Here is a 26973-nt window from a genome sequence, read left to right on the forward strand (position 1 = left end):
GAATTACTCCTTGATCCATGGGCTGCGAAGGAATGTTGTGCTAGCGGGCACAAAATTAATCTTGTTTATTTTCTTCAGTGCTCCTGGATGCCTGGGTGCATTGCCAATTAACAATAATAGTTGTGAATGGAATGTTATATTCTGAGTGGTATGTCTCAACGGTGGGCTTAAAATACTGAGTGAACCATGCTGGGAACAGATGTGCTGTCATCCAGGCTCCGTTCCATGTAGCAGAGTGGATTTAGCACAGTACATGAAGGCCCTGGTATTTTTGGAACGTGAATGAGCACAGGCTTCAACCTAAAGTCACAAGCTGCATTAGCCCCTGACAAGAGAGTCAGCCTGTCCTTTGCACCTCTTCTTTCTAAAACCCAACAAGCAAGAAAAACAAACAAGAACTCATAGACAGATAACTACATGGTAGTTATAGGGGGGAACAAGGGTGGGGGTAAATAAAGGGTAAAGGGGATGAAATATATGGTGATGGAAGATTTGACTTTGAATGGTGGGCAGACAATGCATTATACAGTTGGTGTTTCATAGAATTGTGCACCTGCAACCGATACAGTCTTATTAACCAATGCCACCCCTTTGAAACATTTTTAAAGCCAGGCATTGGCATCTCCTCTCTAGTATGAAAGTCCTAGATGGCATCTTCTTCAGTATAAGCTGTTTTGTCTGCATTAAAACTCTGTTGTTTATTGTAGCCATCTTCTTGAATTATCTTAGCTAATCTCCTGGATAGCTTGCTACAGCATCTGTGTCAACACTTGCTGGCTCACCGTGTGCATTTCTATGTTATGGACATGGCTTCTTTCCTTGAACCTCATGCCCAACCTCTGCTGGCTTCACACTCTTCTTCTGCACCGTCCCCGCCTCTGTCAGCCTTCACAGAATTGGAGAGAGTCGGGGCCTTGTTCTGGAGTAGGCTTTGGCTGAGTGGAATGTTGTGGCTGGTGTGATTTCTCTGCAGACCACTCAAACTTTCTCCCTGTCATCAATAAGGCCGTTTCACTTTCTTATCATTTGTGTGTTCCCTGCAGTAGTGTTTTTTATTTCTTTCAAGAGCTTTTCCTTTGCATTCTCATTTTGGCTAACCATTTGGCTCAAGCGGCCTAGCTTTCAGCCTGTCTTGGCTTTCGGCATGCCTTCTTTGCTCCGCTTAATTATTTCCAGCTCGTGATTTGTAGTGAGAGATGTGCGACTCTTCCTTTCCCTTGAACACCTGGAGCCCGAGCAGAGGGAGCGAGAGATGGGGTGGAGCACTTAGAAAATACCCATTTTTAAGTTTTCCATCTTATGTGGGCACAATTTGTGGCACTCAGAAACAATTACAGATCACCACAGCAAATGTAACAATAGTGAAAAAGTTTGAAATTCTGCGAGAATTACCAAAAAGTATCACAGGGACGTGAAGTGAGCAAATGCTGTGGGAAAAATGGCACGGATAGACTCGTTCAACACAGGGTTGCCAGGAACCTTCGATTCGTCAAAAGCGAGTGTCTGCCAAACACAAGTGAAGTACAGTAAAATGAGGCAGTGTGAATCTATTGTTGCTCAGTGCTCGCTGCTGTTGCTTCTCCTTTCTTATCCGATTCTGTGTTAACGTGCTGTTCTGGTCCAGGTGGTATTTGGTTGATATTTTCTTGGATATTTTTTTTTGTTGAGGTATGTCCTGAGTGATGTGCTCTGATTTCTTCCATGTACTAAAATGTCATTTTATTTTCTTTTTCTTTGTAGGTAACTTTTTCTCTCTGAGTACTTGCAAGATTTTTTTTATTCATAGTTATTTATATTTTGTCATCAATTCTTCATCTTTCAGCTCAGTGACTTTCACTCATCAGATTCAAGTATTCATGTTAGGAATTTTTTATTTTCTATTGTTAACTTAATTATTAGTTCTTTTCTATCCATAATGATTTTCTCTTTGTAGAACCTATTTACTGCATATTAGGTCTCCTTAATCTACCCTCTCTTTCATGTTGTATTTCTTTTTATATTTTTATTTTGGGAACTGAAATATTTTTTGCATTTGTTCTGTAGGCCACTGGTTCCATTGTCTTTGATCTCCCACATTCAGTTTCAGTAGATAATTATTTTTAAGGGTTCTTATTCATATATAAATGTAACATATATACTGGCATATAATATATATATATATACAGTAATTCCCCCTTATCCATGGGGGGTGTGTTCAAGACCCTCCAGTGGATGCCCAAAACCGTGGATAGTACCACACTTGACATGTACTGTACTGTGTTTTTTCCTACACACACACATTTTGTTACTTAAAAGAAGCACTTTATGGATTCTCATTGGCATATCCCGGTTGTCAACATCACTACTGTTGCACTTTTTGGCCATCAGTAAGTAAAATAAGTGTGACTTGAACACAATGCTGCCACACCAGGACAGTCCATCTGATAACCAAGAGGTTACTGAGTGATGAATGTGCAGGAGCACCTTCTGCATGGAGACTCTGGACAAAGGGATGACTCATGTCCTGGGGGCTGGATGGACTGGGATGGCGCGAGATTTCACCATGCTGTTCAGACTGGCATGCAATTTAGAACCTAGGAATTGTTTATTTCTGGAGCTTTCCATGTAACATTTTTGGACCGCAGTTGACCATAGGTAACTGAAACTGTGGAAAGTGAAACAACAGATAAGGGGGACTACTTTAGTAAAAAATTTAGGTTATTGTGTTTCTTACTTAAGTTTTGATTAAGTTATTGTGTTTCTTAAGTTTTGCAGCTTCATTTATTTAATGCACATGTTCTTTTTATTGTGACTGAACAGAAGTTTTGTTTTTGACTGCTAAGCTAAATATCTGACTTTCTTTGCCTCCTTCCCAACCAGTCTTATCTCTTCTCTTCTCTTCTCTTTCTTTTCTTGTTTTTTTTTCCATCCCGTGATGCATGTAGCTTCTGCCTTGCTTCTCTTGGGTGCAGACATCCACATCAAGAGCTCTAATTCTTCTAATTGATTGTTAAATTTCTTTACAGGTAATTTTCCAGTTTTTATTAATTATTTTGGGGGCAAATCTTTCTTTTGTGGAGAGAAGTGGGAGCATAGCCTCCTTTAAACTTACATTTTCTATTTTGGCCTATTAGTTAATATGCGTTTTGTCTTCCAGAAGTTAATCAAGATCTCTTCTGGTCTGCTGATCCCATACATACCATTCTGCTAAGGGTGTGCTTTTTGTTCAACTTACTAACTTTTCAGAACCTTGGGGAAGGAGAGATCTGTTCTCCACATATATGCAGTCCTTGAATAGGAAGTCCGCTGGTAGTTTTGTCATGGCTCTTGAGGGGGAACTTTGGAAGGGAACACTGAGGCAGACTTGTGGTGTCTGTTACCCAGTCCACTGGTTCTTAGAGGTGTGAATGGCTTGTTTCAGTGTCTGCCTTGGGCTGGAAAGCGAGGGGCATTCCAGGAGAAAGTGGGCTACCTCATCTGGAGGGATCAAGATGTGTTAATATGTTTCAGTTTTTCTATCTGCAAAATGGGGCTAATAATAGTGTATTAGACATCGGTAACCGTTTAGAAGCTAGAATAGAAGAAAAAGTGCCAGCTTCTTCTTATTAAAAATGTTTGTGTTCATCCCTGGCTGGTGTGGCTTAGTGGATTGAGTGCCAGCCTATGAACCAAAGGGTTGCTGGTTCAATTCCCAGCCAGGGAACATGCCTAGGTGCCAGGCCAGGTCCCCATTGAAGGGGCAAGGCAACCACACATTGATGTTTCTCTCTCTCTCTTTCTCCCTCCCTACCCCTCTGTCTAAAAATAAAAAAATAAAAAAAAATGTTCAAGGAAAAAATGTTCATGTTCAAATTAAAGGTATTTTACAGAAAATTCTTGTAAATATAGCATTAGATCCTTCACATTTTATGGTTGGTAATCTTAACACTATATCTTTTCTGTTAGATATATAAAAGTATAATCACGTTAAAAGTATAATCTGTCTATAATTTATAGAGAACAGAGCAATTAAATAAATAGATATTAAGTGTTTATGGAGTTGATTCATTGTTACATGACACAATGTATATAAACATAATTTTATAGCTTTTAAAATAATGTGTAACATTTGCCAGTAAACTTCTATTTCACTTTTATTTAGATATAACCTGGATATCATAAAATCCACAGATTATCAATGTATATAGCTTGAAGAATTTATAAGAATGTATATGTCCATCTAATATGTCCATATTGACAACCCAGTCAATATGTAAATTATATCCAGCACTCCTTAAATCCTTACCACCTTTCCAGTCAGTATCTCTCTCAAAGGTACATTATTCTGACTTCTGTCACAGTAGGTTAGTTTTGCCTCTCTTTCAACTTCATGTAGATAAAATTATACAATAAGTACTCTTTTGCAGCTTTATTGAGATGTAATGGGCATGTAAGTTAAAGGTGTACAGCGTGATAATTTGATAATGTCTGTATTGGGAACATTATGTACTCTTATGTCTGGATTCTGTTTCTCAGCATTTTTGAGATTCACCAATTTCTAAGTTGATGACTCTTGCAATAATTCTTTTTCACGTCTATGTCGTAATCTGTTACATGGAAAATTGTCCAAATTATTTATCTGTTGTTTTTTAGTGAACTTTTTGGACTTAATAACTAAATGGCACATATAAATACATTTGATTTTTGCATTTGACCTTATATCTTTCAGTCTTGCTAACTTACTAATTCGAATTGTTTTTGACTCTTTTAGATTGTGTACACATTATATCATTTTCAAGTGATGAGAACTCTTTCTTTTTAATTTTTATACCTTTTATTTTTTCTTGTCGTTCAAAAAAGCTTGAATTAAGACCTCAAGTGCAATATCGAATACACTACACTCTTGTCTTATTCAAGACCTTGTTGACCTTGCTTGTCAGCAGGAAAGCGTCAGTTTCACCATTAAGTGTGATGTTAGCTCTGTGTTTCATAACCTTTATTAATGCATATGTTTAAAAACCATGAAGAGGTATGAAATTTTATCTACCAAAGTGATGTTTTTGTTCCTTTTTTTAAATACATGGTCACTTACAGGGATTGATTTTAGAATACTAAAATAATTCTCATTTTAGACTAAAACTCACTCAGTTACTCTGTCCTTTTTGTGTACCAGTGGGTTTGATCAGCTCTTATCTTGTTTAGGAGTTCTGCAGCTGTGCTCACGATGCTGACTTACGATTTCGCCTCCTAGTGATGTCTTTGTCAGCTTTTGTTACGAAGGTTGTCCTGACCTCATGGAACAAGCTGGAGGTCTTCCTTTTACTTATATGTCCTGGAAGAATGTATTTAAGATTGTTATTATCTATTCCTTGAATGTTTGAAATAATTCGCCAAAGAGTCCATTTGGGTTGGAGTTTTCTTACGAATTCATTTTTTTAAATAGTTATAAGAACTTACAGTTTTGGGTTTCCTGTTTCAGTTTTGGTAAGTTGTGTTCTGCAAGGAGTTTTTCCATTACAACTTAATTCACAGCGATGTTGGAAAAAAGTTGTTCTTAATGTCCTCAGAATCTTTTTAGTGTTTGTAGGCTTTCTAGTTACATGTATCTCCCTTTTCATTTTTATATGTCTTCTCTTGATGAATCTTCTCCTAGGGGTTGTGCTTTTGGCTTGATTTTTCTCTATCACATGCCTGCTTTCCATTGATTTCCTATATTTAAAATTTCTTCTTTTTACTTCTCTTGGGTTAATTTGAAATTCTTGTTTTGGCTTTTTGTGATGGTAGCCTAGAACATTTATTTTTTTAACTTGTCTTATTTCCAATAATGGGGCATGAATTTTCCTCTGTTTTAGTTGTATCCACACACTTTAATCTGCTATATATTTATCATTTGATTAAAAATATTTTATAATTTCCATGGTGGTAGTATGTATTTGATTCATGTGTTATTCAGAGATGTGTTTCTTAATTTCCAAATATTTGGGAGAATTTGTAGTTATTGTTCAGTAATTGATTTTTTTAAAGATTTTATTTATTTATTTTTTAGAGAGGGAAGGGAGGGAGAAAGAGAGAGAGAGAGAAACATCAATGTGCGGCTGCTGGGGGCCATGGCCTGCAACCCAGGCATGTGCCCTGACTGGGAACCGAACCTGCAACACTTTGGTTCGCAGCCCGCGCTCAATCCACTGAGCTACGCCAGCCAGGGCCAGTAATTGATTTTTAGTGTAATTTTATGGTGCTCACAAAACACTTCATTCATAATTTAAATTCTCTGTTGAGATTTACTTCATTGTCTATGTGTGGTCTCTTGGTAAATGTTTCCTTTGTACTTGAAAAAAATGTATATTCTGCAGTTGTTGGGTTTAATGTTCTATATTAGTTCAGGCTGATATATTGGTTTCAAATGTTTTATATATATATTGATATATTTTATTGATTATGCTATTACAGTTGTCCCATTTTCCCCCCTTCACTCCCCTCCACCCTGTACACTCTCTCCCATCCATATCCCCCCCTTTAGTCATGTCCATGTGTCATACTTATAAGTTCTTTAGCTTCTACATTTCCCATACTATTCTTACCTTCCCCCTATTCTATTTTCTACCTACAATCTATACTACTTATTCTCTGTACCTTTTCCCCCTCTCTCCTCCTCCCACTCCCCTGTTGCTAACCCTCCATTTGATCTCCACTTCTGTGGTTCTGTTCCTGTTCTAGTTGTTTGCTTAGTTTCTTTTGGTTTTGCTTCAGGGGTGGTTGTTCATAATTGTGAGTTTGCTGTCCTTTTACTATACATATTTTTTCTTTATCTTCTTTTCTTAGATAAGTCCCTTTAACATTTCATAAAATAAGGGTTGGTGATGATGAACTCCTTTAACTTGAGCTTATCTGAGAAGCACTTTATGTGCCCTTCCATTCTAAATGAAAGCTTTGCTGGATAGAGTAATCTGGGATATAGGTCCTTGTCTTTCATGACTTGGAATACTTCTTTCCAGCCCCTTCTTGCCTGCAAGGTCTCTTTTGAGAAATCAGCTGACAGTCTGATGGGAACTCCTTTGTAGGTGACTGTCCCCTTATCTCTTGCTGCTTTTAGGATTCTCTCCTTCATTTTTACCTTGGCTAATGTAATTATGATGTGGCTTGGTGTGTTTCTTCTTGGGTCCAACTTCTTTGGGGCTCTCTGAGCTTCCTGGACTTCCTGGAAGTCTATTTCCTTTGCCAGAATGGGGAAGTTCTCCTTTATTATTTGTTCAGATACGTTTTCAATCTGTTGCTTTTCCTCTTCCCCTTCTGGTACCCCTATAATTCGGATGTTGGGACATTTAAAGATGTCCTGGAGATTCCTAAGCTTCTCCTCATTTTTTTGAGTTCTTATTTCTCCATTCTTTCCTGTTTGGTTGTTTTTTTCTTCCTTCTGGTCCACTCTATTGTTTTGGGTCCCAGTCTCCTTCCCATCACTATTGGTTCTCCATGCATCTTCCTTCATCTCTTTTACGGTAACCTGCATTTTTCATCTAATTTGCACCCCAAATCAACCAATTCTGTGAGCTTTCTGATCACCAGTGTTTTGAACTGTGCGTCTGATAGATTGGCTATCTCTTGGTCACTCAAAAGGATGAGTCCTGGGGCATTGATCTGTTCTTCTATTTGAGACATGTCTCTCTCTCTCTCTCTCTTTTTTTTTTTGGTCTGGTCGTTCCTGTTACAGTGAAGGGCAGAGCCTTAGGTGTTCACCGGGGCTGGGCACCCCAGTTGCTAGATTGTGACGTTGTATGTGGGGGCAGGGGCGAGGGCGAACAATGGCGGTAGCTTCGTTCTCCTGGGACCTCAGTCCCTTCTCTGGGATCCTGGGTTGCTCGCTCTGCCCTGGTCCACAATCGCCGCCTCACTGGGTCCACCAGCTGCTGCTTTTGTACTCAGGGCCCACCCTCCGGGATCTTGCATGCCCCAGATGTCTCACGCACTCCCTCCTGGTTGCCTTATGCACCCAACTCTCTGCTCTCCACGCCTCGATCTGTGCCTGGCTGCTCGTCTCCGCCCCTCCTACCGATCTGGATGAACGGGTCTATTTCAACTTCTTGGATGTCTGACTTCCATTCAGATAAATTCTCTGTCAGTTCTGGGTGTTATTCTGCCTCTAAATTGTTGTTGTTCTAATCTTGGTTGTGTGTGGAGGTACGGTGCGTCCACCTATGCCTCCATCTTGCCGGAAGTCCCATGTTTTATATATTTATGACTTTTTCTGTCTGATTATTCTGTCAGTTACTGAGATATGTTTGTTAAAATCTGCAGTTCTAATTGTGGATTTATCTCTTTTCCTTTTAGTTCTTTCAGATTGTCATTCATTGCGTACAGATTTTATTATATCACTCTGATGGTTAGACAGCTTTATCATTGTGAAATGTACTCCTTTATTTATTTTAATGGATTTTTTTAGTCCATTTACTTGTTTTCTGAGATATAATTCACACATATAACATTCACTCTTTTAAAGCACACCTTTAAGTGGTTTTTAGTATATTCACAAGGTTATACAACTACTACCACTATTTAATTTTTGAACATTCCAGAAGGAACTTCCTTACCCACCAGTAGTAGAACTCTGTGTCCTCCTACCCTGAGTCCCTGGCAGTTATCAATATACTTTCTGTCTCTATGGATTTACTAATGTGGACATTTTGTACATATGGAATCATATAATATGTAGCCTTTTGTGTCTGACTTACTTCATTTAGCATAATGCTTTTACTGTTGATCCATGGATAGTATGAATTAGCACTTCATTCATTATTTTAGTGGCTAGACAATATCTTATTGTATGGACCTGGTACATTTTGTTCCTTCATTTTTCAGTTGTAGGGCATTTTGGTTGTTTACACTTTTTGGCTAATATGATGAATAATCTTGGTATGAATACCCATATACAAGTTTTTGGTGAATATGTTTTTACTTCTCTTGGCTAAATACCTAGGAATTGAATTGCTGGATCATATGGTATTTGTATGTTTAACATTTTGAGAAACTGCCAAACTTTTTTACAGTGTCTACAACATTTAATTTTTACCAGCAATGAGTAAGGGTTCCAGTTTCTCCACACGCTTACCTATTATTCTATTCTTAAAAAAATAGTAATATACTTGGATTGAAATTTACCATCTTAACTTTTTATTTGCCTTGTTTATTCCTTTATTCTTTACTGCTTTTTTTGGATTAATCAAGTATGTTTTATTTCTAAAAATTTTCTATCAGCATTTTAGTCATATACTCATTTATTATTCTCTTACTGATTACCACAGAGATTGAAACTTTTATCTTTGACTTACTGCATTCTTTAAAATTGGACTTATTTCACCTCCTAAACAATAGAGGACTCTTGTACCGTTTGATACTGTTTTCATGTACTATTCCTATATCTGTGTCTTATGTTTATTATAAACCTCATAGGGTGTTATTTTTGTGTGTACATTAGTTTTTGTGTCAGTATTTACTTAAATTTTTCTATATTTTGTCCTTTTTATACTCTTTATTCATTTCTATAGTTCTGGGATCAGTTTCTTTCAATGGGAAGAACAGTAACTTTTTTTTAAAGATTTTATTTATTTATTTTTAGAGAAGGAAGGGGGAACGAAAGATAGAGAGAGAGAAACATCAATGAATGTGCGGTTGCTGGGGGCTGTGGCCTGCAACCCAGGTATGTGGCCTGACTGGGAATCGAACCTGCGACACTTTGGTTCGCAGCCCGCGCTCAATCCACTGAGCTACGCCAGCCAGGGCTAGAACGCTACCTTTTTTTTTTTGCAGGTCTCCTGGTGGCAATTTCATTCATCTTTTGTTTGAAAACAACTTATTTCACCTGCTTTTTAAATGTATGAATTTGTGTGGTGGAGGATTCTAGGTTGGCAGTATCTTTTACTTTTATTAAATTGAAAATTTAGTCTTTTATCTTCTCGTTTCCATTGAAATGTTCTCTCATATTGTTATTTTATCCCCTTTGAAGTCAACTTGGCATTTATTCTCTGGCTGATTTAAAAAAAATTACTAGTTTTTTAAAATAGTAATGTGAGTATAATATACCTGGGTGGTTTGTTTGTTTTTTTAAATTCTGCTTAAGGACTTCTTGAATCTGTAGTTGGATGGCTTTCATCAGTTTTGAAGAGTTTCCAGCCATTATTTTTTAAATACTGCCTTTGTCCCTGTCTTTCATCTTTCTTATCTTCGAGTAGCTAGTTTAGACATCTTTGAGGCTTTTCACCGAGTCTGTTGCGTATTGTGCTGTTACGTGCATCTGTCCCTACTCTCTCCGTTCTTCAGTTGGGCGTGTTTTCTGCAGCCGTGCTGTTGTTCTGTCGCACCTGCCCACTGACTTCTCCACTTTAGGTATTTCAGTTTTCATTTTAAAGTGATCATTTGGTTGTTTTTCATAGATTACAATTTTCTGTCGTAGTTCTTTATTTTTTATGTTTTTATATGAACATATTAATTATAAATATTTTTAGTAGCTTGATTAAAAACTTAACTGGATTTTTCTTGGCAGGTTGTATATCTCTGTTCTACTACTTCCTTGCCCTAGGCAACTTACTGGTTGTGCTTTAGAACATCTTGGGTATTCCTGTCTTTCTTTAGTTTAGGCTAGTAATTGGCTGCCCCAGGACCTCAGTTTTCTTATGGATTCAAGCAAAGTTATGATTTCATAGATTATCTTTCTTGTTTTTAAGGCCTTGGAGTGATGCATTTAACAGCTGTCTACCTCATACCCAATGGCCAGAAATCCATTATGGCCATTTTAAGTCCCTTTCTGAAAATTCTAAAATAAATCAAGGCCCTGGCTGGCATAGCTCAGTGGATTGAGTGTGGGCTGTGAACCAAAGCATCGCAGGTTCGATTCCTAGTCAGGGCACATGCCTGGGTTGCAGGCTAGGTCCCTAGTGAGGGCCACATGAGAAGCAACCACACATTGATGTTTCTCTCTCTTTCTCTTTCTCCCTCCCTTCCCCTCTCTAAAAATAAATAAATAAAATCTTTAAACAAATAAAAAATAAAAAAATAAATCAAGTATGAGTCTTTCTCTGATTTGACTACATTTTTTCCAATTTTTATCCATTTGTTCCTGGTGTTTTAAAGCAAGCCTTATAATGTTTATTGGATACCACACACGGTGAATGAAAAATTTGCAAGGAGCCTGTAGAACATGATTTTCCTCTGAAGAGAGTTAAGTTTGCCTCTGGCAGTTCTGGTCTGTAAAGGCTTGGTTTTAGGCTTTGTTTGAGCATGTCTGTGCTCTTTTGTCCTTAGTCCTAAGGCCTGGCTTCTCTGGAGTCTCAGTTGAGAGTCCAGGTTTTTGCATGCTTTTTTTCAGTGCCCCTATTTGTTTTGGGCAGTGCTTGCTCGCCAGCCTCCCTTCCTCAGCACAGCAGGGCTGTGAAATATCTACTTGGCTTGTTAGCTGCCCATCAGCTGTTTTTTGAGAAGTTTCTTGGCATCTTGTTCTACATACACATAAGCTGAGGAATTGATTAATAGTTTGAGGGGAATTTCCATGTAGATTTTTGTCCTTTTTTTTCCCTAGTCCCCATCTGCTTTGGCACCCCCAGCATCCAACCTCTGCCTCTCCAGCCTATTTAAACTACAGTATTATGCTTGGCCCCTGGTTTCCATCATTGATTTAGAAAGTCTGGTTTACAAACAGAATGATTACATATGGGGTTTGCTTCATGGGTTTTTTTTTCTCAAAGAATGTAGCCCCAGAAATTCTATTTCATATTGATTGCTTTCCTGTGCCTCAGACAAGTAATTTTATATGTTTTGTCTAATATTCATAGTTGTTCCCCTTGAGAGTGCTAATTTAATACACTTCCTCTATAAATTGGAAATAGAAGCATCGTACCTCTTCCTTTGTCCTGGAATTTTACTAATGCTGACTCTGGTGTTATAAATATTGATGGCTGTTGCAAATCTTTTCAAGGTTCCAGCTGCCTTGAACTGATAAAATGAGTCCTTCTATAATAATTACCACAGACTGTAAAGGTTAACTAGTAATAAACCTTAGTTTTATCTTCTGGAATGAAAGTAAGTATTTGGTATATCAGGAAAGATCTCTGAAAACTAGAGTAGAAATGAAGGAACAGTAATGGTCACCAAACCTCTTTTAACTAAGCTTTAAATCTCACATAATTTTCTGCTCTTTGAATTGTCATTGGAAAGGCTTCATAGAAATATAAATTCTTATCACAATCTTTTACGTTTTGATTTCCAGGAAGATGAAGTCCTCGACGCATTCTGAAGAGGACGATTTCGTTCCCGAACTACACAGAAACGTGCATCCTCGGGAGCGGCCTGACTGGGAGGAAACACTCAGTGCGATGGTGAATCGGTTTTTCAAAAAGAATTTATTTGTTTGTTTTTGGAGAGGGGAAGGGAGGAAGAAAGGGGAAGGAAAGAATCATTGATGTGAGAAACAACCATCAGTTGCCTCTCATGTGCCTTGACCAGGAACCAAACTTGCAACTCAGCCACGTGTCCTGACCCTGTGTCCTGGCCAGGAATCGAACCTTTAGGCTTTCACTTTGAGGAATGATGCCCAGCCAGTTGAACCACACTGGTCAGGGGGATGAGTCAGTTTTATGCATATGTGTATATGTATTTTTCACTTACATAAGGAAAAGGAACTGAAGAAGCATTACTTACAGAGAAATTCTTTTTGTTCATTTATTGAGGAACTCTCTATTGAGTGTATAATTTGTTCCAGGCACTGTTTTAGGCTCTGTGGGTAGAATCTTGAATAAAACATACAAATTTCCTGGCTTTGTGGAACTTATATTTTAATGGGGTAGGAGGAAAAGCAATTAATTCAGTACTGGGTTGGCCAAAAAGTTTGTTTAGTTTTTTTCAGACGATGGCTCTAGTAGTGCTTAGTTGTCTTTAACTTCATTCGAAACAATTTTGTTAGATTGTATTGTGACAGCTGTCATTTCAGCATGCATTAAAAAACTTATTAAAATTAGTGAATTTTTGTGCAGCCATTTAATATTGAAGATGGAAGAAGATATGCAACATTTTCAGTGTATTATGCTTTATTATTTCAAGACAGGTAAAAACACCACTGAAACAAACAAACAAAAAAGATTCGTGCAGTGTATAGAGAAGGTGCTGTGACTGATTGAACGTGTCAAAAGTGGTTTGTGACGTTTCTTAGTACTATTGACATTTTGGGCAAATAATTCTTTGCTGTGGGGCGGTCTTATGTGTTGGAAGATGTTTAGCAGCACCCCTGGCCTCTACCCACTAGAAGCCAGCAGGGAGAGATAGCCGACATACTTAGAATATCTAAATCAATAAAGTTGATGGAAATGAGAAATGTGTTTTTATTTTATGGAACTACTAAATGGATTTTTGGCCAACCCAATAGACAGTATGCCAAGTGCTGGCACATGCTACTGTGGAAGATTAATGTGGAGTAGTAGGGTTACAGAGTGTTGGGACACGGTGTGAAAGGATGGTTGCTGGTTACACGGGGTGGCCACAGATGGCCTCTAGGAGGTAATTTATCTGGGAACAGATCATTTTAGGCCATGAGAGAACAAGTTAAACAGTGTGGCAAACGATTAAGAAGTGTTGGAAAAAACACAAAAATAGGACATGTGGCTGAAATTGGGGAAAGCAGAAGGAGATGAGGTCAGAGCAGTGGTTTGGTGGGTGGAGAACAGATAATGTAGTTTCTTGTAGTCCCTTATAAGGACGTTGTTTTTTCCTGCTGAGTGAGATGGGAAAGCACTGGAGAATTTCAAGCTGAGAAGTGACATGATCTGGCTTAAAATTTTGAAGGGAGCCTCTGGTTGCTGTGAATAGTCTAAACCGGGGGGAAGTAAGGAAACCCGTTAGAGGATGACTGTGATAGGTGAACAACGGTGATAGCTTGAACCAGAATGGTAGATAGGCTGAAAAATGGTTGGATTCTGGTGTGGTTTTACAGAAAAAGGCACCTGTTTTGCTGAGGAATGGGGTACAGAGAGTGAGGTGACGAGAAGTCAAGGATGATGTCAGGCTTTTTGGCTTGAGCAACCTGCAGAATGGAGTTTACATTCACCGAGATGTTGGGGGTGACTCCCCTGTGGTATGGTTTTCCACCTAAGTCCAAAACACCCATTTAATCTATCACCACTTTATGCAATTCAGGTCTCATAGTAAGAACAGTGAAATATTTTTTGTGGAAAGTAGCATGTTATGTAATCGTAGTTAAAAATTTCATATCAAAATTGAATGCGAATGTTCATCTGTCAGTGCTGATCTGTATTGAGATTTTGCATATTTCATTTTTTGAAAATGCCTTTTCTCTCAGATAAGTACTACCAGATACTGATATCAATTTACAAGCATATGATTTTAATTGAGCATATTCATAGCTTAGAAGGCATTTTCAGAATTCTATTAGATTTTTCTTTTAATGTTTGCCTTGTTTCATAGCATTGCAAACTTCCAATTGAAGGTGAGATGGAGGGAAGCTCCTCAGTTACACAGTTAAGTGGATTTTGCAATATGGAAATTTACTTTGCATTGGTATTGTGAACTGAAAAATTCTTCTGGAACTGTACTTTGAGCTTAGAAAACATATTCACTGCCAATTTAGATCATGATGGAGATCTCCCTTCTTGTTTTAGTTTTTGGTAGTTGGGAAGTATGTATAGCAGCTCATGACTACTTATGATTCTGTCAATATTATCCCAATGTAAGTTTTCATATAAGCTATGTCTTGCCTTGTAATTTTAGGTAAAATTCATGAACAAATAGCACCACCATGCTGTAGTGTAGGTAATCCCTGAACTCAGGTCATCCTGGCTCCATCCTACCCACCCCCACCCCCTGTGAGTGAAGCCCAGGACCTTGCCCATGGGGTTGACACCCAGGTGAAGCTGTGGTATTGGAGCCGTCAGGGTCGGGGCAGTGGGGCTTCTCCATTCCTACCAGAACTAGGAGCTCCAGGCCTTCCTCAGCCACCTGGAGCACAGGTATCTTCAGGAATTCCTCTCCAGAGATTCCCCATTTCCAGATTTCAGCTCTGTGGCCAGGCACCTTCCAAATGATAGAGGAGGACCTGGAGGACACCAAATGTGTGACTTTCCTGTGGGCCTTGGGCAAAGATTGGCATAGTCTGGTGTAGATTTCCTGCACCAGAAGGACAAGATGTGGGCAAGGATGGGCTTCCGGGCTCCCATAAGCTTCTCAGTGCTGAGAAGATGTCACAGCCAAGGAGCTGTCCCAGTGGGCCTGGACTCAGGAGTAGGGTCTCTACAATGTTGGGGCTTAGAGGAGCTGCCCAAAGGCCCAGGTCCCCTGCCCCCTGGGGCCCTGGCCTCTCACCACCACACTGTTCCTTGCTCCTCTCTATAGCCACTGCTGCCACCAACTCTCCTCCTTGCCTGTGTTACCCAAGTGTCCTTCCCCAGACCCTGAGTGGTACTGCCCGACTTCCTATGCTTGTCTCCTGTTGGCTCAAGACCCCTGGGGTGGGGGCCTCTGCATGGTCCTACCCCAACCTACTCCAGCTGTATCTGGAAGCAGACACCAACATCCTCCACCACCTCCGAAAGCCTCTGCCAGCACCCTGGGCATGGACACTCGCAGGGTGAAGAGCAGCCTGCATGCTTGCCCCTGACCTGACACTACTGCCTGTGGCCCCCTGGCCTGCTGTCTTGTTAGTCTCAGGCTGGCGCAATGCCCAAGCCCCCTGCCCCCTCCTCCCAACCTGTAGCTGTACCCACTCTGACTCTGGCACCCCTCTAATATACCACAGGACACCAACTGTGCTTAGAAAAAAAGAAATTGTACCAATTAAGCAGCAAAACCAATTATAAAAGCTGTTTAGTGTTCAGTAACGGAGGTTCAAAGGAAGCCCAAGTCATTTTCTGCTCCACAGGTATTTTTTTTTTGCCAGAGTCAGCTGTAATATATCGTAGTGGATTCCACTTCAGGTTGTACTGAGTCAGTGTTTGCTGAGAATATTGTCACCCGTAGTTGCCCCCTGCAGACTCTTCACTGGAGCTAATTCTTGAGCCTCTTGAAACTGCATTGACTCGCCAACTGAGCAAAATTGGTTATGTTTGTTGATGCATCATCACGAGTCATGGAAAGCCAATTGAAATCACTTGCCTTGTTTTTAAATTTACTATTGATTTTGCTCCCAAGAACCTCAACTCTTCAAGCAACTGTTCTCACCAAAAGGCTAATAGGCTTAACAGTTTGTTTTCTCTGGATGCATTTCTTTGGCTGCTGAAGTCAAATACAATTTGAGTGACTCATGGTTGGTGAATGGTAAATGATTTGCCGTGCTTGGCTAACAAATCAGCTTCCTGGAAATTTACTTTGGATGAAGTCTTGTTTCTATTTTCATGAAGACATTCTATGTGATGATAAATCTTTTAGAGTTTTTGCATTTTTCAGATTATTGCCTCCCTGTGAGTTGAGAATACTGTGATGAGTGCAGAGTCTCGTAATATTGATGCACATGCTGTTCTTTCAGTGCAAGTGTAGTGTTAGTACATAGTGAATACAACCTTTGCCACCTAATTGGATAACAAAACCCATACTCTTCTGTGCCATCAAGCAAGACATTCAAAGTCCGTTATCGCTTCTTTGCTTGTTTTCACCTGGCCTGTTTGAATGGGTCATTTCAAAACATGGCATGATGCTGCCTGTAGAACTTGAGGCGCTGTTGTGTTTCCACCTCCGTCCTGCAGTCCGTGGTCCGCAGAAGAGCGCTGTCCATTCTCCTGCAGCTGCTGGGCGCTGCCATTGTGATGCGAGAGCAGCCATAGCTAATACATAAACGAGTGTGGCTGTGCTTCAATACGACGTTACTTGTGGACACTGATATCTGAATGTCATGTAATTTTCATGTATCATTAGAAGTCATACTTATTTTGAATCCCCCCCACCCGCAAACGTTAAAAAATGTGAGAATTACTTCTAGCTCATGGGCTGTACAAAAACAGGGAGCAGGCTGGATTGGCCCTCGTTCTTTGACCCCTCTCTGCTTTATTATGTAATTGTAACTTAAGATGTAAGGCTTTCTTAAACCTTCCACATGGAGATGGTTTTATTTTACTTATTATATGTTGTTCATAGCTCTGTTGGCAATACTAAATCTCATTCTAGTTGGCTATGAATGTATTTATCTCCTTTACTATACTGTGAGCTCTCTGGGAATGCGTATCGATCATTTTGTATTTATTTTACTGAAGGATAAATTTCAGAAGAAGATATAATCATGACTCTCATAAAAATATAAAAGGAGCGCCCTGGCTGGCGTAGCTCAGTGGATTGAGCGCGGGCTGGGAACCAAAGTGTCCCAGGTTCGATTCCCAGCCAGGGTACATGCCTGGGTTGCAGGCCATAACCCCCAGCAACCGCATTTTGATGTTTCTCTCTCTCTCTCTCTCTCTCTCTCTCTCTCTCTCTCTCTCCCTCCTCTCTCTCTCCTTCTTTCTCTCTCTCTCTCTCTCTCTCTCTCTCTCTCCCTTCCCTCCCTAAAAATAAATAAATAAAATCTTAAAAAAAATATATATATATAAAAGGAACACATACCAAAGATATCTGATTCAATAATTGATGAAGGAATCAGTCAAGTGTTACAACTCGTCCGAAAGAGAATTCAAAGTCCCATACCCTTAGAGATCAATCATGCTGGAATTGATGCAAATGGATGGAAGGCTGGCAAGGCTGTTCTGTTCCACTGGACATAGTTTGCATTTTTATGGACAGAAACTATTTTCACTGTAAGTTTTCTACGGTCAACTTTTCTGCAGAGGTGAGAAGTGGCCAAGGCAAACACAAGCAGGCCACGAGCCTCTGTTGAGTCAACTGCTTCATGGAATTGCCAGCGTTCCGTTGAAAGGATATGCAGTAATCTCTTTTGCCCGTTTTTAAATATTCCACATCTTTTCCAAACAGTTTTTATGACTTCCAAAAAATCTACATTGAATTTATCCAGTGGGAAGAAAGGTGATATTTGTTATTGTATGGTGGTTAGTATCAAAACGTCACATGCGCCCTGGCTGGTGTGGCTCAGTGGGTTGAGTGCAGGCCTGTGAACTAAAGGGTCACTGGTTTAATTCCCAGTAGAGGCCCATGCCTGGGTTGTGGGCCAGGTCCCCAGTTGCCGGTGCACAAGAGGCAACCACACATTGCTATTTCTCCCCTTGTCTTTCTCTCTCCCTTTACCTCTCTCTAGAAAAAAATAAAGTCTTAAAAAAAAAGATCACATGCTGTACATGAGGCCTGTCCAGAAAATATCCAGCTATGTACTATGAAAAATAGAGACATTTGTTGAAGAAGACACAAGATACCAGAAACATTGTACAAAGGACAATGACACCTCAGTCCCCTTCAAAGTAGACACCTGGGGGCCTCACACAGTTCTCCCAATGGCCATCAGCTGCCCTCTCATGTTTTCCTGAATCTCACTGATGGCCTGAAATCTCTTCCCTTTCAAAGGTGATTTTAGTTTTAGGAAAAGCCAGAAGTTTCAGGGTGCCAAATCTGGGCTGTAGGGGGGCTGAGCTACCTGGGTGATTGTATGTTTCACAAAAAACTGCACAAAATGTGATGCATGAGCAGGTATGTTGTTGTGATGAAGCTGACAATCACCAGTTGTGGACACTGATATCTGAATGTCATGTAATTTTCACGTATCATTAGAAGTCATACTTTTAGTAATTTTCAAATATACAATACAGTATTATTAACTATAGTAACCATGTAGTACATTACATAGTCAGGGCTTAATTATTTTATAATTGGAAGTTTGTACTTTTTGACCACTTTTACTCATTTTGCCCACCCCCAACTCCCTTCCTCTCGCAACCCAATCTGTTCTCTGTATCTGTGAGTTCAGTTTATTTTTATTTTTTAGATTCCACCTACAGTTGAGGTCATACAGCATTTGTGTTTTTCTGTTGGACTCATTTCACTTAGCATAATGCTCTCATTCATTCATGCTGTCACAAATGGCAAGATTTCCTTTATTTTTATAGCACGCACACTCCCCCCACTACTGCTCCCCGCCTCTCTCTCTCACTCTCTGTCACATTTTCCCCCCATTCATCTGTCAGTGGACAAGTACGTTGCTTTCCAGTCTTGGCTACTGTAAGTAATGTTGCAGTGCATGTGGGGGTGCAGATGTCTCTTCAAGTTAGTGTACTTGTTTCCTTCAGAAAAACACCCAGAGGTGGAATTTCTGGATCATATGGTAGTTCTGTTTTTAATTTTTTGAGGAACCTTCATAGTGTTTCCATACTGGCTGTAACTATTTACACATCCACCAACAATGCACAAAGGTTTTGTTTTCCCTGCATTCTCGCCAGCACTTACTTCTTATTTTTTTATAATTGCCGTTCCAGCAGGTGTGAGGTAATATCTTACTGTGGTTTTGATTTGCACTCCCCTGATCATTCGTGATGTTGAGCGCCTTTTCATACATTTGTTGGCTGTCTGTGTCTTCTTTGGGAAATGTCTTTTCAGGTCCTCTGTCCAATTTTTTAATTGTTTTTTTTCCCCACTGTTGAGTTGTGTGGGTGTAACTGAAACCCAGGTTTGGCTGCCTGATGCAATGAAAGCCGAACTCCTGAGACAGGTGCTAGTACAAAAGAAAAGAGGTTTATTCAGCTGCTGTGACCTGCGAAAATTCTGGACTCCCATCTCAAAAACCATCCCCACTTCTGACTCAAGCTTATGGTTCTTATAGGGATAGAGATGGGAGAGCTTATTTTTCTATCTAATTTGCTTGCTAGAAAGTACAGTTTTCATGTACTTGGGTCCTGTCCATTCATCTTTCTAGTTTACGCGTGCTCAGCATAAAGAACCTCCTTCTGCGCCATGTTGGCCAATGGGGGAGACTCTCTGGTGCTCTGTCTACAGTGACATGAGTTTCTTTTTATTTTGCATAACAACTCATATCAGATATATAATTTTGAAAATATTTTCTCTCAGTAGATTGCTTTTTTATTCTGTTGGTGGTTTCCTTTGCTGTGCAGAAGCTTTTTTATTTGATGTAATCCCATTCACCTGTTTATTTTGCTTTTGTTGCCTTTGCTCTTAGTGTCTAATCCAAAAAATCATCAGCGGGGATAATTTCAAGGACTTGCTGCCTGTTTTCTTCCAGAAGTTTTGTGGTTTCAAGTCTTATGTTCAAGTCTTTACTTGATTTTGAGCTAATTTTTGTGTGTAGCATAAAGTAGTGATCCAGTGCCATTGTTTTGCAAGTGGCTGTTCAGTTCCCCAACAGCATTTATTGAAGTGACTGTTTTTTCCTCTTTGCCTGTTCTTGGCTCATGTGTCATAAACCAATTGACTTACATATATGTGGATTTTTTTCCTGGGCTTGCCAGTCTGTTCCATTTATCTGTGTGTCTTTTTTTTTTTTTAAATGCCACTACCATAAGGTTCTGATTCCTAAATCTTTGTAATGAAGTTTGAAATCAGGACACGTGATATCTCCAGCTTTGTATTTCTTCGTCAACGTTGCTTTGGCTATTTGATATTGTGTGTGTGTGTGTGTGTATGTGTGTGTGTGTATGTTTCCATACAGATTTCAGGATTGCTTCTTCTATCTGTGAAAAATGCCTTTGGAATTTTGGTAGAGATTGCATTGCATCTGTAGATTGCATTGGAGTTGAGCACTTTAACAATGTTAATTATTACAATCCACGGGCATGGGATAGCCTTCCTTTCTGTGCGCCTTGTTCAGTTTCTTTCATCAGTGACAGTTGTCAGTGTTCGGGCCTTTCTCCTCCTTGATTAAATTTATTCTGAGATATTTTATTCTTTTTGGTGTAATTGATGGAATTGTTTTCTCAATTTATCTTTCTGATAGTTTGTCATTGGTGTAGAGAAGCACGACTGATTTTTGGGTAACGACTTTGTATCCTCCAACTTCGAATTTATTTATTAGTTCTTCGATGGTGCCCTTAGGGTTTTCTATATGTCATCTGAAAGCAGTTTTATTTCTTCCTTTCCAACCTGGATGCCTTTTATTTCTTTTCCTTGCCTAATTATTCTGTGTAGGACTTCCAGTACCATGTTGAATAGATGAGTGAGAGAGAGTAGGCATCCTTGTCCGGCTCCTTATTTTGGAGCAAAAGCTTTCAGCTTTCACTTTTGAGTGTGATGTTAGTCACACTCTGGGCTATGCATAGATGGCCTTTATTATGTTGAAGTACCTTCTCTCTATACCCACTTTATTGAGAGCTTTTATGGTAAATGTATGTTGAATTTTGTCAAATGCTTTTGCATCTGTTGAGAGGATCATATAACTTTTACCCTTCATTTCGTTAAGGTGGCATACCACATTGATTGACTTGTGGATATTAGGTTGTTTTGAATCTGTGCATTAAATCCCACTTGATCATCATGTGTGATCCTTTTAATGTGCTGTTGAATTCAGTTTGTTAATATTTTGTTCAGAATTTTTGCATATGTGTTTATCAGGGATATTGGCTTGTAATTTTCTTTTCTTATGGCTTCTTTTAGTATCAAGGCAATTCTGGTTTCATAAAATGACTTTGTAATTTTTCCCTCTTATTTTTTAGAACAAGTTGAGAAGGATTGATATTAACCTCTTTAAATGTCTGATAGAATTTATCATTGAAGCTATCTGGTCCTGGAAGTTTTGTTTGTTGGGAGATTTTTGATTAATTATTCAATCCCCCTTGTAGTGGTTGATCTATTCTTTTTTTTTAATCTTTTTTTAATTTTTTATTTATTTATTTTTAGAGAGGGAAGGAAGGGAGATAGAGAGAGAGAGAGAGAGAGAGAGAGAAAAACATCAATGTGCGGTTGCTGGGGGTTATGGCCTGCAACCCAGGAATGTACCCTGGCTGGGAATCGAACCTGGGACACTTTGGTTCCCAGCCCGCGCTCAATCCACTGAGCTACGCCAGCCAGGGCTGATCTATTCTTAATAGTCATTTTTAAATCAAAACAAAAGGAACAAACCCTAAAATAGAACTCTCCTTTTTTGATGTAACAAAATAACTAAGCATCTTAAGAAATCTAATAAAAAGCTAGAGTTTTTAAAAATTAAGGGTAAAATATTTATTGACAATGATTTAACAACAAATTATATAGTAATTAATATTGGGCTTTTTTAAAATAAAAGATGTGAACAGAGGAAATCTCTCACCAGTTTTGATCATCATACTTCTTAGTGTTCCTTGATTCATCTTATTTTTTACTACTGATCATTTCAATATCCTCAGAATATATCTTGCATTTCTCAAACTTCCTTTGTTATGAACAGCTTTTCCCGTGTTACCGTTTCTATTAAAATTAATTTGTTCAGGGCCGAGGGCTAAAGTAGGTCATGTTGTAACAGATGAAATTGTTGTTGATAAAATCAGGGTCCTGGGTGAGAATACTCACATGGGTACCAACTGGAGTCATGAAAATTAAAACAAGATGTATATTCTGAACTTCCAAAATACCGACTGGTTTGGGAAGGAAGATAGAAAATTGGTTTGTGGTGTTGTCAGCACCACATGTGTGTCCATGCACAAGCTCTCCCTTTCCTTCTTCCTTTTCTCCCTCTTCCTCTCTAAACACATACACAGGCGTGAGCACCTGCTCTCTCTCTCTCATCCCCTCCAACACGCATACACTCTCTCTGTCACGGGGGCTCATCCCTGAAGGGCGGGCCCTTTGCCTCTGCCTCTCTTCTCCCCACCTGCTAGAAGCAGGCGTGCACAGGGGCTGTACTCACTCCCTTTATGCGTGTTCCCCCCCCTTCCCCATTCTCTGCACTGCTCCTGCGGACGCACCTGCCCTCTCTGTACAGATGGCCCCATGTCTGTACCTCTAGCACTGTAAGAACTCGTTTCCCAGCTGGTGGCCCAGATTTTCACTAAATATCATCTTTCTGCTCCTTGAAGTGAGTTTCTTTTCAACTTTACAGATTGTGTTTATAACACTAAGTTTATTTCAGTCACCCAGGTTTAAAACCTTGTATTTGTTATAAGTGAAGTGGTTTCAATTAATTTTCCTTAAAAGACAAAGGCCTTTCTTACTTGATCATTTTGCTGTATTTACATTTGACCTCTTTACTATTGATTTCTGGAATATACCACATGTTCTTCTGCTCTGGAGCCTCTGTTTGCATTCTTCTTCTTTTTTTTTTCTGAAAGTGCTTTCCCTGCATGATCTGCAAAGCTTGCTCAGTTCTCTCTTCAAATGCTACAGTTAAGTGCTGCCTTTACTCACCTTCTTAGATGAAATAAATAACCCAGCCTTCTTCTCTCTGTCTTTCTAATGTTGCTTTAGTTTTCTCCACAGTGCTTGGAAATGCTGAATATTTGTATGAATATTTCTTTGGTTTCCATTAGATTATAAGTTCCTTGAGTACTGGGACTTTGTCACTGTGCCTGGCATAGTAAATTCTCAGTAAATATTTTGGTAATGGATGAAATTGTCATTCTCTGGACAAATCAAACGAATTGTTTTTCCTGCCCTGAATTTCATTTGTTGGATGTTAATATGAATTTTCTTCTTTCTTCTTTCTTTGTATTTTCCCTTCTCTCTTTTCTTTGCCTTTTAAAACAAAAGTGAGACCATTACATTTTTCTTAGACTTTTTAAAAGTACCCTTTGTATTTGGTCCATTCCCCCCTCTGTTGCCTGCTTTCTAAGGAGGAATGAAGATTGGTAGAATAGTAATTCTTCCTGAATAATCTTGAAGAGGTAATTTTGGAAGACATGAGCATTTTGTGTGCTGCTCCGTGGGCTGATAGCTATCCACTCCCCGTGGAACTTACACTGATTTCTTTTACCCATCAGTTACAAAAACGTTTGCAATTTGAATAAAAGAAAAAGATAGTCTTTACACATGCTCCTTCAATGAATTTCTTTAGTTCTTTATTACTGTGTGGTTTAACTTTATATTTGACTGATGGGCGAATTTTACTTATAATTCAGAGAAACGGGTGATGTTTATCATCTCACAGTCTTTAAAAGCTGGATGTTTTATTTAGTGTTGCTTTGTGAACAATCACAAATGCAGCCATTGATTAATATGCAAAGCCCAGATTTTGAATTTTTGCCAGCATATTATACAAAGCTCTTCAATAAACAACTCTATGCCCACCCCGTTACATGGTCATTCTGTCTGGCTGAAGATTGTGGGAATTCTCTGGCGTGAATCAAATGCTGTTAATTATTGAAGATAATTAATGCACCACTGGGAGTTCCGGAATCTGTAGTAGGTTGAATTGCATGAAATTGTTAATTTTATAGGTTAAAAAGTGTTGAAAATGGGTAGTTTTATAAGGTTAAGCCTAAAATCTTTTGAACTAGTAAAGTGATCTTAAGCCCAGCATTTTATTGTTAATAATTAAACTAAAAACTACATTATAAATATTGTGCTATTTAAGACTTTAAGTGATCTGGATGTTACTTTTACTGATAGAATTTATTGTGTGGCTTCTCAAAAAATTTTTAAACTTATAAAATATTGAAGGAGAAGAGTGCAGTTAGAAGAATAAGTATTGTTACAGATCTCAACTGCAGTGCCAGGGGAAGTCTAGAATCTTGCCATTTCTTCCTTTAATAGAAACTTTTCAATTGTCTCCATCACTTTTGGTTCTTTGTTCCCCCTTCTACCCTTCTTCCATTCATGCCCTGCCTGTTTCAGAAATAATTTATAGTTTGTGTTTTTATACTATATGTTTAAATATTCTATGCACATTTTTATTAGTAGAGCTTGTGTACAAAATTAAAGTATAGAAACAGACCATTTTCTAGTGGCACAGAAGAATAGCACTTATTTTCCCAAATAAAGTGCCTATGAAGTTAATTGTGTACTGTTTTTAGATTTTCCTAGGAACCTTTTCATAAAATGTCTGCTGAAATGACTGACATTCAACAAAGGAATCCCGTATTTTCAGCAGAGCAAATAGCTGCTGAATCAGGATTACCTTTAACGACTGGGGCCGATGGGAGTGAGAGGAAAGAGTAGATGATTGTCCACTACAGGAAAGAGACACTTCAGAATATTTAAAAATTTTGCTGATGTGTCAGTATGTTAATTTTTAAGTTGATTATCCATCTGTTGCCTACTAGAGATTTTGTAATTATTATACTAATGACACTTGCTAATACTTTTTCCTAAATTATTTTAAACATTGCTCTTGAATAATTTTTTTCCCAGCTGTTGCATGGTTCTTTCTGAGGGCATATCTTCCAGTAGAAGTAAACTTTAAAGGTGATTCCTTGGCTGCAAAAGAACTGGTTTTATGATCAGTGTCAGAAATCATTTTTTTTTTGCTTTAGTATTCCACCTTAATGTTCCCCATCAAAATAGAGAATGAAATAGGAATAACTATGTAGTTTACTCCTGGGGCGTATTTGATGGCTACTTGTACGTCATGTGAATCACCCACATACTTAAACCTACCTGCCTCCCTCTTTGATTCCTACCTCTGTTTTTTAGCACTTGCACATTGGGAGTTCTGGATGACATGTTGGAGGAAATAAGTGAAGGAAATTGTTTTGTAGTATGTTTTTAACATCAAGGGTGTTTTCCTGCATCAGAATTCTTCTGAAAATACACAAATAACTCAGTTAATTGAATTTTTTGTGATATGCTTATTTTTAAGAATCATTTTAGTGATGATGTAATATACTGTAGATTTAATAAATTTAGTTTTTCTGCTGTATTAGGATGATTATTATTAAATTTTACCCCAGTGTCTCTTGTTCCTTTGTAAGAAAGGGAATGATGCTTAGACTAATTAAAATTCTGTAAACATGTTTCATTAAAGAGATTTGCTGCTTCTATTTACTGTGATTAAACTGTATTGGAAATCAGCGATCCTGTTCGCCTTACCTGACAGAATGTATTTCACACTCAAATATTGCTTTTTCAGTTGGGTATGTACATGCATATGCGCAGTCCTGGTACCAGAAAGGTAGCTCCTCTGACTTTTTTCTTTTTTTAAGAGGTCAAAGACTTTCCCCTTTACTACAATATTTTTAAAGGAGAGATTTTATTTTTTATCATTATCAAGAAATATTATTAGAACATTAGTTTAAAGCTATTGTGTTCTTCAAATTCTGAGTACAAATAATAAAGAGAATATAATGAGACTTGAATCTGTAAAAGGAAAAACAGTGAAAAGTGAAGGAAAAATCACCATTTTTCCCTCTGTCTTCCTTTCTGATACTTTTTGCTAGCCTTTTATGTAGAGAAGATTTTGATCCAGACTTTCTTTCTCCATGCATATATTTTTAAAAAATATTTTTAGGGAGGGGAAGAGACTGAGAGAGAAAGAGAGAGAGATTGATTGACATTTATTGTTCCACAGTTTTATGCATTCATTGGTTGATTCTTATATGTGCCCTGACCAGAGATCAAACCCTCAACCTTGGCGTATTGGACGATGCTCTAACTGAGCTCCCTGGTCCAGGGCCCCTGTGCATTGTTTTTTTTTTTTTTTGTTCTATGAAGAAAAGGACACTTCATGAGCACTTTAGTAGCAGTATATTCTTACATCAGTTATGTTTTCATGTCCTTTGTGAATGCTTCTTTGGTGATGTTACTGATTTTTTTACAATGATTTCAGATCCTCCTTTACTGTTCTCAAGTATTAACTACTCATTTTGCTTAGTCTGTCTTTAGTCACAATACAAATTTAGTATTACAATCTTGTTTATTCAGTTGGTTGTATATGTGTGTTTGTATGTTATTTGGCTATTGTACCTTTTCAAAATACGAGGGCATTTTATAGAAAATAATCTATATTTTAAATGATTGGTATTATGCTGTATATACAAGTATATCTTCACTGTTTAGTAATGACTACAATGGATTTAGGGTTGGGATTTTTCTGCCCTTGAGCTTTATTCTCTATTTCGGGAGGCTTATCTCTGCAAGCGGTGTTTCCTGGGCTCCCTCACCAGCAGGAATCTGCCTAGGTGTGGCCACAGACAGGCACTGGTGCTTTCTCCCTCTCATTTCTGCTTTGATGGGTGTCTCCAC

The 26973-nt window shown here is 38.6% G+C and overlaps 1 protein-coding gene across 4 annotated transcripts in view; it reads left to right on the plus strand.

Annotated features, from left to right (window-relative positions):
• ARHGAP32 (Rho GTPase activating protein 32) overlaps positions 1-26973 on the plus strand; it is a 264019-nt gene that overhangs the window by 80812 nt on the left and 156234 nt on the right. For all 4 annotated transcript variants that reach the window (XM_045860146.1, XM_045860147.1, XM_045860144.1 and 1 more), the window contains exon 2: positions 12212-12320. In XM_045860146.1, the coding sequence (XP_045716102.1) occupies positions 12216-12320 (105 nt within the window). In that variant the 5' untranslated portion in view covers positions 12212-12215. The remainder of the gene's footprint in view (positions 1-12211; positions 12321-26973) is intronic.

Source organism: Phyllostomus hastatus, unplaced genomic scaffold (assembly GCF_019186645.2).
Source record: "Phyllostomus hastatus isolate PE091 unplaced genomic scaffold, TTU_PhHast_1.1 phas_scaffold_193, whole genome shotgun sequence".
NCBI lineage: Eukaryota > Metazoa > Chordata > Mammalia > Chiroptera > Phyllostomidae > Phyllostomus > Phyllostomus hastatus.